The 11,899-nt window shown below is 40.2% G+C and overlaps 1 protein-coding gene across 1 annotated transcript; it reads left to right on the top strand.

The window, feature by feature from the left end:
• The first annotated feature begins 696 nt into the window (after nt 1-696).
• LOC112735504 (uncharacterized) lies at nt 697-1,371 on the top strand. The gene has a single exon (XM_025785038.1). The coding sequence runs from the start codon at nt 697-699 to the stop codon at nt 1,369-1,371; it is 675 nt and encodes a 224-aa protein (XP_025640823.1).
• Nucleotides 1,372-11,899: the final 10,528 nt, after the last annotated feature.

The following is an 11,899-nucleotide window of genomic DNA, read 5'->3' as shown; positions in this document are numbered from 1 at the left end:
GGCCATAGGCGGGTCGGGTGATCCGCATGTGGTGTTGGAAGATGCGTACCTTTGCGGCGCGGGTGGCTCGCTTGGGTGCCCTGCGGGGTTTGTCGGCGCCATGGGTAGGGGACACACCAATGATTGGAGGTTAATGGGGGTGGGGGATCAGGTCGTGGCGTCGGAAAGGGTGGATGACGCGCCGAGCGCGAAGGTGGCTCCTGGTGTGGAGCACGACGGGAGGCAGAGGGGAGGGATGAATGGCCGTGGTGAGCTCTGTAACCCGGAGCAGATGGCTGTAGCAGGTGTGATGGAGGTTGGAAGTCCTAGCGGGGCTTCCTCAGCGAACCTGAATAGCACGGACGGGGAGGCAACAAACCGGGCAGCACAATGCAAAGCAGCGAGTGATGTACTAGAAGGAGATAAAGGGCTGGAATCCTTTGGGGAAGCTGGAGATTCTAAAGTGGAGATAGAACGGGATACAAGGGGTAATGAAGATATGAAAACACAGGAAGAACAGATGCAGGAAAATAAAGCAACTTGGGCTCTTGCAATGGAATCTGGAGCTATCTTGTACGATGAGGAGGACGATATAATACGAATTTTGCAAGAACAGAATGAGAAATTAGCAGCAAAGAAAAAGTTGGCGAAGCAAAAAGAAAAGGCGAGGCGGAGTAGGCCAAAGAATAAACCTAAGGTGAGTCAAGTTATGATTAAATGATTATAAGTTGCTGGAATGTTAGGGGGTTGAGAGGGGACGGAAAATTGGGTATGGTGAAAGCTTTGAAGCAGAAGTATAAGTTGAACTTGCTAGGGTTGATTGAAACTAAAAGAGTGGTGCTTACTAAATATGATGTTGCAAGGCTGTGGGGTAATGGGTCTGTTGGGTGGGAATTTGTGGAGTCGATAGGGTCGGTTGGGGGGCTTGTACTGATGTGGGATGAGGTAGAATTTAATGTACAACATTGTCATAAAGGTGAACGGTGGTTGTGTGTGGTAGGGGTGGTAACAAAGACTAACTTCATTTGTGCTGTTTGTTTGGTGTATGGAGCACATGGGAGGGAGAAGAAGCGAGGGGTGTGGGAAGAATTGAGCTATATTGCGGGTTTATGTCAGGTCCCATTTTGCTTTTTAGGGGACTTTAATGAAATTTTGCAAGTAGAGGAGCGACAAGGGGGGACTAGTTTGCCGGCGTCAGCGGATGAGTTTCAGCGGTGGGTGCATGATATGCAGCTGATAGATCTACCCCTTACTGATAGAAAGTACACATGGTTTCAGGGTAGGTCCTGCAGTCGAATTGATAGGGTGTTAGTTAGTGTTGAATGGGCTGAGAAGTACCCGGACATTCGGCTAAGAGGGGGTCCGCGGGGTTGTCTGATCACTGTCCGTTGATTGTGGAAGGTACAAGAATACCTGGAGACCCTAGACCGTTCAGAAGCCTGGATTCTTGGTTTACGCATGAGGGTTTTCGGCGTATGGTGAAAACTGAATGGAGAAACTTGGGGGATGCTCAGCTCATGGGGAAACTGAAGGCTCTAACAGGTCCTCTGAGACAATGGCACAAGAATACCTTTAGGGACATGGATAAGAGACTGGGGATGTTTGAGGAGGAGATCACAAGGCTGGACAATTCAGTGAGTAATGGGATATATGATGGTACAACGGAGGCGAGAAGGAAGGCGCTGGTGAGCTTCTGTGAAAAATGGTACATCAGAAAGGAAATCCATTAGAAACAAATGTCCTGGTCTCAGCATGCGGTAGATATAGACAAGAATACCAGGTATTTCCATGCCATTGCCTCGGCTAGAAGAAGATCTAATAGGATTGAGGCTCTGATGGTACATGGTCGTATGGTCCGAAACCAGGCAAGGATTAAAGGGGCCATTAGAGGGTTCTACAAGGAGCTGTATCACCAGGAATATGCTCCGAGGATTGGTTTTAGGGATGGGTTGGTGAAACAGATTAGTGAAGATGAGGCTGTAGCTTTGGAGGTCTTACCATCAGAGGAGGAAATTAAGGAGGCGGTGTGGGACTGCGGATCGTCCAAGGCTCCAGGCAGTGACGGGTATAATATGAACTTCATAAAGAAATGCTGGGAAGACATTGGTCCGGATTTTATTGCAGCTGTACTAGGCTTTTTCCAAAGTGCTCAGTTACCTATGGATGCGAATGTAACTTGGGTGACACTAGCCCCAAAATTTACAGGTGCAAAGGAGGTAAAGGACTTTCGGCCGATTAGTATGGTGGGCTGTCTCTATAAAGTGATTTCGAAGGTGTTGGTGAGGAGGATGAGATCTGTGATGCCGGGGTTGGTAGGGGAGACTCAGACTGCGTTTGTAAAGGGTAGGAAAATTCATGATGGGGCACTCATAGCCTGTGAGACAGTGCATTGGCTGAAGGCGCGGAAAAAGACAGCGGCTATCATTAAGCTTGACTTCCAAAAAGCGTATGATAGAGTGCGATGGAGTTTTGTTGACATAGTGTTACAGAAAATGGGCTTTGGCCAAAGGTGGCGGACTTGGGTGAAGGAGTGTGTTACCACGGCTATGATGTCTGTTCTGGTGAACGGGACACCGTCTAAACCATTCAAGATGGAAAGGGGGCTAAGACAAGGAGACCCCCTATCTCCACTTCTATTTGTTCTCGTTGTTGATGTGTTGCATAGGATGCTGGGGGAAGCAGTCAGGAACGGGCGCATTGCGCCATTAATGGTAGGGGGAGATCAGGTGGAGCTGTCACACCTACAATTCACAGATGACACAATTTTATTCTGCCCGCCAGAAACGGAAACAATTGTCAACTATAAGAGGTTGCTGCGATGCTTCGAGTTGATGTCTGGGCTAAGCATTAATTTTGATAAGTCAAATCTGATACCGGTGAACTGTGAGCAAGGCTGGATTGATCATGCGTGTGGCCTACTGGGGTGCCAGAAGAAGGAGTTGCCTGTTCGATACCTTGGGGATTCCTTAGGAGCTAATCCGCGGTTGGTAAAGACATGGAAACCAATCATAGATAAGGTGGAACAAAAGCTCAGTTTATGGAAAGCGAAGGTTTTGAATAAAGCAGGTAAGCTTGTCCTTATCAAATCGGTACTAAATAGCTTGCCCATTTATTACCTTAGCTTGTATAAGATGCCAAGGGCGGTAGCGGATAAACTGATAGCTTTGCAAAGGAGCTTTATGTGGTGCAAAGAGGACGGCACCAATGGCATACCGCTGGTCAGGTGGGAGTTGGTCCAGGCTCCGAAAAAGGTGGGGGGCTTAGGGGTGGGAGATGTAGTGCTTAGGAACACAGCACTATTATTTAAGTGGTGGTGGAGATTCTCTAAGGAGGAATGTCCGTTGTGGAAAAAGATTGTCTGCTCTTGCAATAAGCTATCCCTTAATGTCATGCTAGCAACTCAGTCTCTACCATCCAAAGGGGGGCCTTGGAAGGACATATGCCAGCTCAATGTCAAAGAGCAAAGGGTGCGAGATAAACTGGTGAGTGGTTTGGCGATGGACGTCGGTAATGGTAGGCAAACCCGATTTTGGGAAGACAATTGGGTCAAGGGTGGTCCTCTGAAAGGAAATTTTCCACGACTCTTCGCTATTTCAATCCAACAAGGAGCTGTAATTGGGGACTGCGGGTTTTGGGATGGATTAGATTGGATATAGAATTTTCAGTGGAGGAGGGAGTTGTTCCAATGGAAACTTGAACTGGTTCATCAACTGCATGTGAGGCTAAGGCCAGTAAAGCTGTCTTCTGAGAGGGACGATAGTGTGGTGTGGAAGTTTGATAATACAGGGATTTTCTCCACGAAATCCTTCATGCAGGTAATCCAAACGGAGACGTTGTCAGACGAGATTACGAGCTATAGCTTCACAAATGCTCTATGGAGAGGCCTGATACCCCCAAGAATTGAGCTTTTTGGTTGGTTTGTGCTAATTGGTAGAATTAATATTAAGGAGAGATTGATTAGATTAGGAGTTGATATTCATAGTGATAATATCTGTGTCCTGTGCCACAAAGGGGTAGAAACTGTTGAGCACTTATTTATTAGGTGTGAGGTAACATGGAAAGTGTGGTGCTCTTGGGTGCGATTCTTTGGCAGCGTTTGGGTGATTCCTGGGAACATGAAAGATCTATTCGGAAGTTAGATTGGCATGCGTAACAGAAGACAAGGGCAACGGTTGTGGATGTCAGCGTTCTTTGCAGTGATCTGGAACATCTGGTTGGAGCGTAATGCCAGAATTTTCAATAATAACATCGCCAGTATTGACTCTATTCACACAAGGACAGTGTTAAGCTACAACGAGTGGACTGGGGGAGATTCTTTAGGTGTTGGATAAGCATAGACAAGGTGCCAGGAGGTTGTTTCTCTGTCTACATAGGTCATGTTTTATTTTTCTGGTTTATGTTCTTTGTCCTATGATTATGTGTTCTGCTCCACTTTAATGTGTTGAGCTTCCTATGTTTCAAAAAAAAAAAGATTAGTTTCAATAAATTAGAGAATTTTCATTCATTCACACACTCACTCTCAAAATTCTTAGTCACATGAGTCATGAATCTATGTAAGTATTGAAAAATTCTATTTTTATTTCTGTCATTTCAATTTTTTTATTTAAAATTCTGTTATTTTCATTCAAATTTTTATTAATTTTTACATATTTTAATATAAATTTTATAATTTTTAATTTTTTATATTTTATACTTGTTTTTTTTTATTTCTTACTTTTTATAATTATTATTTTTTTATATTTTATTTAAACATGATCTCCAATTTCTACGAGCAACCTACAAAAAAAATTATTTATTTTTCGAATTAAGATCATTGATATAAATTTGATCGACACTTCCTATCGAAATCTAAAAAACAAAATCTATGAGAAACACTTATTTACATAAAATCTCGAATTTAAAAATTTTTGATATGCAATTATCTTATTGAGGGAACCACCTATCATAAGCCAAATAGAATTCAAATTTGCCAATGGTCGGAAGAAAATTTACCATACTGAGCGTGCAAAAGAATAAATTATAAGGCACTAATTTAGGGGGAAACATCTTGCGGATGAAGCTTCTTTAGATCTCAGTATAGTAGGCCAGGCAAAAACTAGGTACGTTGGCGGAGAAGCTATTTTACATCTTATTATTATTATTTTTTAAAAATGTTTTATATTTGGAGAAGTTATGATTAACTTAATCTCCAGATTTCCATGGTCTGCAATGCATTATACAAATCCATTTCATCCTAAACATGATCATTATGATGATCACGTGAATTCAAGATCACATAGATGGTTGAAAGATTGTGATTAAGTTCATCAGTAGCTGATGATTTTCAGTGGCTAAGAGAAAAGGGTTAAATCCTAGTCCTTTTTTCACTTAATAATATTTGTTGGTCTTTGAAACAACTTCTGGAGACTTTTTATTTTTGTCTCGTACTTAGTCACAAGACTTTTTCTTTTTATCTCGTCACCCGGCACGAGATATTTTTCAGTTTTATCTCCTGGGCAGTAGAAACAGAAATGGAGTAGAAGAGAGAGAGAATTACACCAAGATATATTCTGGTTCAGCTGTTAAGTGCAAGGCAGCCTATATCCAGTCTCCATCACAACAATGATGGAATTACACTATAATCATTCTTGATTACAAACACCAATTCTCCCTAGGAACTACCTTTCCTATCCGGGACAAGTTCAGAATCTAAACCCTAATCCTGAACTTGACTTGGTCACTACCAAACTTTCAATTGCTAAGTGCTAACCCAACTTGCAAGGGGATTCCCACAGAATCATGAAACACAACACAGATGTACAAAGGACCTCTAAGGACATCTATGGATTTTTTTTTAATTTTGCACTCTCTGCCTTTTTCCGCTCTATGACTTTTTTCATATAAACTTCACTGTTTGCCTTTTTCCATGAGACTCAAGACAGACAAAATTAAACAGAAAATTACAAAATAGAAAACATTGAAGGAGAAGAACTTCTGTTAGCTTGGGGAGCTATAGGAACTCTGTGCTCACTCTTTTCCTTTTCTCAAGCCCTGACTGTTCTCCCTTACTTATAGGGGGAAGCCTCCACGGTTGAAACCAAATAAACCAAGCCAAACTTCTTCTTCTTCAAGCAAACCGGTTCAGCCAGAGAGGGAGAAGAGATAACCGAATGCTAAAACCCAACATGCAATTACCTCTGAGTCTTCTCTTTACACCAAGTTTCATCAATCTGAGCCATCCAACTTGTCTTGCTCTCCAAGAAGGACTCCTAGCCCTTGATGCTTCTTGATGTATGACAGCTTCTCCTACTCCACTTTTGCTTCCTCCTTCACGCAGCTACCCTAGCTACCTTCTGTGATGAGTGAACACAAAAGTAGAGACGAGCCATCATTGAGATCTTCTTCCTCTGACCAAAATATTCATCTTCCATTTTTGGTATGCAGAAGCTGAGATCTCTTCAACAAATCTTACCATAAGTGAAATCTCAGCCACAACATACTTTTTATTTTCTTTTTCTTGCCATCATTATGATGATCTTGTTGCTTGCTTTTTCTTCTTTTCGGTAGCTAACTTTAGCCTTCATGCTTTCTCTGTTGAAATAACCGAAAGAGAAGAAGGAGTAGAGAGAGAAGAAGAAAAAAAAAAGCAAAGCTATGAGTGTTATTACAAATAAATTAATTAGGATCAACTCTCCATGCTTTGTGTAGTAGCGTGTAAGCTACACTTAATGCCATCAAATCACTTTGACATTTTCTCTTTCATATTTCCAAGGCAATTAACTCAAGCAAAAAGAATTTTAAAATCCACTACATGATGGAAGTGGGATCCGTTGGAAGCATTCCTTGCTTTCTCTCTTTCTTGTTTTCGGTCCAAGCAAGCAAAACAATTTGGGCTCATAGTAATGATTGAATTCTGGCCCAAATAACATAACAACAATTCAGCCACAAGGATCAAAGGGATTTTGTATCTATGCTGAATGTTAATTTTAATACAATTGGGCTTGCAATTTTTTTCTTTTCGGCCCAATAACAAAACCTGCATAGCAAAATTATTTTAATTAACATATTTGAATTGGAATCAATTTAATAATTTTGCAATTAATCATATTAATAATGTTTAGTCATCACTAATTTAATTTAGAGTTTTCCAAACTCATCAATCTCCCCCTTGATGACAAACATTATTAAGAAATCGAAATGGAAAAAGATCAAGAGTTAGAGTACTCCCTTTTGAATACTTGAATTCCTTCATTTCCAATTATTATATGGTTCCCCCTTAATATATGCTATTTCACCAAGGGAAGCTTTATACCTGTAACAATTTTTATCAAGTCTAAAGCAACAATGTTATTCAACATATTATATGTAGGATGTTGAATGGCTTGATTTATAAGTAGAATTGGAGTGATAAACAAAACTCATTTGTTATCATAAATTGATTTTATGCTCAAACACATATAAAGCAATTGAGTACATATCAACCAAAAATATTTTTGATGTTTCAAGAAGTTGCTATTCAATCTATTTGAAAATATTTTTCAATCAACATAGCAGAGCAAAATAATCAGAGCAAGGAAATATTTTTAAGGATGATCATCTCAAAACATAGCAACTATTAGAATTTATTTACATATCACAGTTTAAAAGAACTGCCAAAAATAAAATATTCCTAATCCACTATACAGTACAGCCAACATATTCACCAAGGTAAATCAAATGCATATTTTTAATTCAAAACATAGCAGGCATATCTACAAATGCATCACAAGAATCAAGTTGATCACCACAACAAGTACTTGAAACAAGGGTGATCATAAATCCAAAAAGGATTTCATCCCCTGTTTTCTTAATTTCAATTTCTCAGCCATTTCTCCCCCTTTTGGCATCAAGAGGCACCTGCAAAAAAAATGACATTGGAAGCAAAATATCCAAAATATAACCAAAATACCAAGAGTGTATCACAGTGTCATAGGTCTAAAGTATCCAAGCAGACTACTACAGTATCAAATTGATCATCAGATAAATTGTACTAAGAGCATCTGCCTCCTCTTCACTAGCAGCACCCATCTCCTCCTCAAAATTCTGCAGCATTAGAACCACCCTATCTTTGCACTTCATCCAAGCCCTTTTGTTTTCAAAAGCTTGCTTGCGGGCAGCCTTATAGGATTGCACCATTAGCTCGGACATGTTGGAAAATTCAGTAAGAATTTTTTTGATCAATTCGGTTGTCTTGGAATGCTCAGGTGGCCGGCTCTCAAACTCGCTGTCAGAGGGAATAGACTTTTTCCCTTTGTTCCCTTTCATACCTCCTCCTCCCTTAATAAGTGAAATCTTATTTTCTACAGCTTCATTGATTAGATCAACTTTAAAATACTCAAAAATGCTGGTGAGAAACATGCCATAAGGTAAATTTACCTTTTTGGTACTTTTAACAAATTCCCACATATGCCTTATCATAAGGTATCCAAAAGAAATAGGAGAAGAGGTAACAAGTGCAAAAAGTAAAAAAGAGTCAGAAACAATTACTCTGTTATGTGAACCACTTTAAGGAGTTAGAATATGAGTGATGATCCTATGGAGCAATGAGTTTATGGGACCAAGTGCCTTGTGAGTCGAGATGGTGCCATCCAAACCAGACAAGTTTTCACAGATTTGTTGAAGGACAACCTTGGATGTGACGCCAACCTGAGAGTCCCATTTGTCAGTCATGTACGCTCTTGATCCCTCATCTGTGTAGCCTAGGGCAGCGCCAATTGTCTCTGAGTTCAGAGTCATGTATACCTTTTTCAAGTAGGAATGAATGGTGCCATCGATCAGCATCATATTAGCATAAAATTCACGTACCAATCCAGGGTAAACAGGTTTCTGAATATGGAGCAGAGGAGACTATTTCAGATTTTCAAACAGATGAGAAAAGTTGATTCTTTTGGCTGCCAGTGAGTCTAGATTCACCAGGTATATGGCGCATAAGTGGCGTTTCTCCAACACTTCTTTGTGGAACTCATAGGATGCACACGAATTGAACCTGGCTGGATCAAAGTGTGAATGAGATTTGTTGAACTTATTTTTGAATTCCAATGATTCCAAGTTTGCTGGCTCCCTCGTGTTGTGTAACACAAAGCTCTTGGTTCTTCTGGAAACTTCGTCCAGGGGTGGTATTCTTCGGCGGTGATGGCGGCGGTGATGGCGGAGGTGAGGTGTGGGACTCTTCTTCTTCTTCAGCTACGGGTACCTTCTCCTTCTTTTTTCTTGAGGAAGTCTTTGTTTCTATCATCTTTCTCCTCACGGTGTCCGTTTGCTTGGATGATGGTGAGGGAGAGAATGAGGAAGTGGAATGAATATGTATGTGGGTGTGGGTTTGAGGAGTGGTAGGTTTTTGGGAGAGAAGGACTCGTTCACTTTTCCTTGGAGCATTTTTCTTTTTCATGATAATAAAAATGGAGAAGTGGAGGGGGAAGATGAAGAGAGAACCGAATTGAGTGGAGAGATGAGGGAGGTTAGGGACGCATTAAATGTTGAGTAGAGAGAGAATTGGAGGGAGTTAATACCCATTAATGAGCGGTTATTAACTAAGGGAAGTTTCATTTTATTTGAAATTAAAACTAAAAGTTTGGTTCCTAGAATCAAGGGATGTGAAGAGGAAAAAGATTTGATTTGACAATAACCTCTTCCAACAAGATTTGATGAGACAACAAAAAGGAATTGTGATTTACACAAAGAGGAACTCAAAAACGGTCAGAGTGGAGTCAAATGAATTTGGTGGGCCCAAAAGAATTAATGTCTGCACAGTCTCCCCCTTGATCATAGCCCTTTCAACACATCCTGATTTTTATCTCCTGCTTTCCTACGAGACAAAACTGAGCAGAATCAAAAATTTCACAAGTTATCAATATAGCTTAAATCTATCATTCCCAAACTTTTTTTCAGAGTGCAGAATCTGTCTTCACAGAGGGGTTTTGTAAAAATGTCAGCAAGTTGGTCTTCAGATTTTACAAATTGAATATCAATAGTACCCTTTTGCACATGTTCCCTAATAAAATGATATTTAATTTCAATGTGCTTGGTTCTTAAGTGCAGAACAGGATTTTTTGAAATATTTATAGCACTCATATTATCACAAAATAAGGGTATACTATTGATCTTTAATTTGTAATCTTCCAACTGCGTTTTTAACCAAATTAGTTGTGAACAATATGCAGATGCAGAAATATATTCAGCTTCAACTGTGGATAGAGCCACTGTAGCTTATTTTTTTCTTGACCACATGTTGAGTGAGCTTCCAAGGAAGCAAAACATGCCGGATGTGCTCCTTCTATCCACCATATCTCCCGCATAATCTGCATCACAAAACCCTACTACACAAAAATCATCAGATTTTGGATACCACAAGCCATAATCGCTAGTTCCCTTAATGTATCTAATGATGCGCTTAACGGCTGAAAGGTGGGATTCTTTTGGGTGAGATTGAAATCTTGAACATACACCCACACTTTGAACAATATCCGGTTTAGAGGAGGTAAGGTACATGAGTGAACCTATCATTCCTCTATACCTTGTTTCATCCACATCTTTGCCATCATCATCCTTTTCAAGTTTGGAATTTGGATGCATTGGTGTTCCCATTGGTTTGGAACTTTCTAGGCCAAATTTTTTGATAAGTTCTTTTACAAACTTTCCTTGGTGAATAAAGGTACCACTAGGAATTTGTTTAATTTGTAGTCCAAGAAAGAAAGTTAGCTCTCCCGTTAATCTCGTCTCAAACTCACTAGTCATGAGTTTTCCAAACTCTTCACACAAGGACTCATTGGCCGATCCAAACACAGTGTCATCCACATAAACTTGAACTAGGAGAATATCATCATTAGATGCTTTAATAAATAAAGTAGTGTCGGTGGTACCCCTTTGAAATTGATTTTCCAACAAGAAGGCACTAAGCCTTTCATACCAAGCTCTTGGAGCTTGTCTAAGGCCGTAAAGGGCCTTTGAAAGTTTGAAAACATGGTTTGAAAATTCTTTATCTTCAAAACCGGCGGGTTGAGACACAAACACTTCTCTATCAATAAAGCCATTAAGGAAAGCACATTTTACATCCATTAGAAACATTTTAAAACCCTTATGGGCAGCATAGGCAAGAAGCAACCTAATTGCTTCCATTCTAGCTACCGGAGCAAAAGACTCATCAAAATCTATCTCCTCTTCTTGATCGTAACTTTGGGCCACTAATCTAGCCTTGTTACGAACAACTTTTTCATCCTCACCTAATTTATTTTTGAAAACCCACTTAGTACCCGTAACCTTCTTACCATCCGGATAGGGCACTAGTGTCCAAACCTCATTCTTGTCGAATTGAGCAAGCTCTTCTTGCATGGCTTTGACCCATGATGGATTTTCAAGAGCTTGTTTGACATGTTGGGCTCCATTTGTGACAAGAGAGCAAAATTGCTTGGTTGGATTTGCCTTTTGGATGAAGATCTTGTTGTTACACCTTGTGAGGGATCACCAATGATAAAGTCATGAGGATAACCCCTCATGGACTTCCATTCTCTAGGCTTTTGGAGTAGTGTTGAGCTTTGATGAGCTTATGTGGGTTGTTCTGTTCCAGTTTCTCTTGCTGGCTCAGGAGATAAAATGAAAATATCTCCTTCATTCTGACGAGACAAAGTTGGATTGACAGATTCTTCATTTTGAGTAGACTTGAGATTTTCTTTACTTGTTTCCTTGTTGACAGCGTCTTCACAATCTGAATCATTTTCTATCACAGTACTGGGAATTGAGTTAGAATCACAAAAAGAGACATGTATGGATTCCTCTATGGTCCTATGTTCTTTGAGATAAATTCTATAGGCCTTGCTAGTGGTGAAGTATCCAACAAACATTCCCTCATAGGATTTTGGATCAAATTTGCTAAGGTTTTCTTTATTGTTAAGTACAAAGCATTTGC

Source organism: Arachis hypogaea, chromosome 13 (genome assembly GCF_003086295.3).
Source record: "Arachis hypogaea cultivar Tifrunner chromosome 13, arahy.Tifrunner.gnm2.J5K5, whole genome shotgun sequence".
Lineage (NCBI taxonomy): Eukaryota > Viridiplantae > Streptophyta > Magnoliopsida > Fabales > Fabaceae > Arachis > Arachis hypogaea.
Note: the sequence above shows the minus strand (reverse complement) of the source record. Positions and strands in the feature narration are given on the sequence as shown.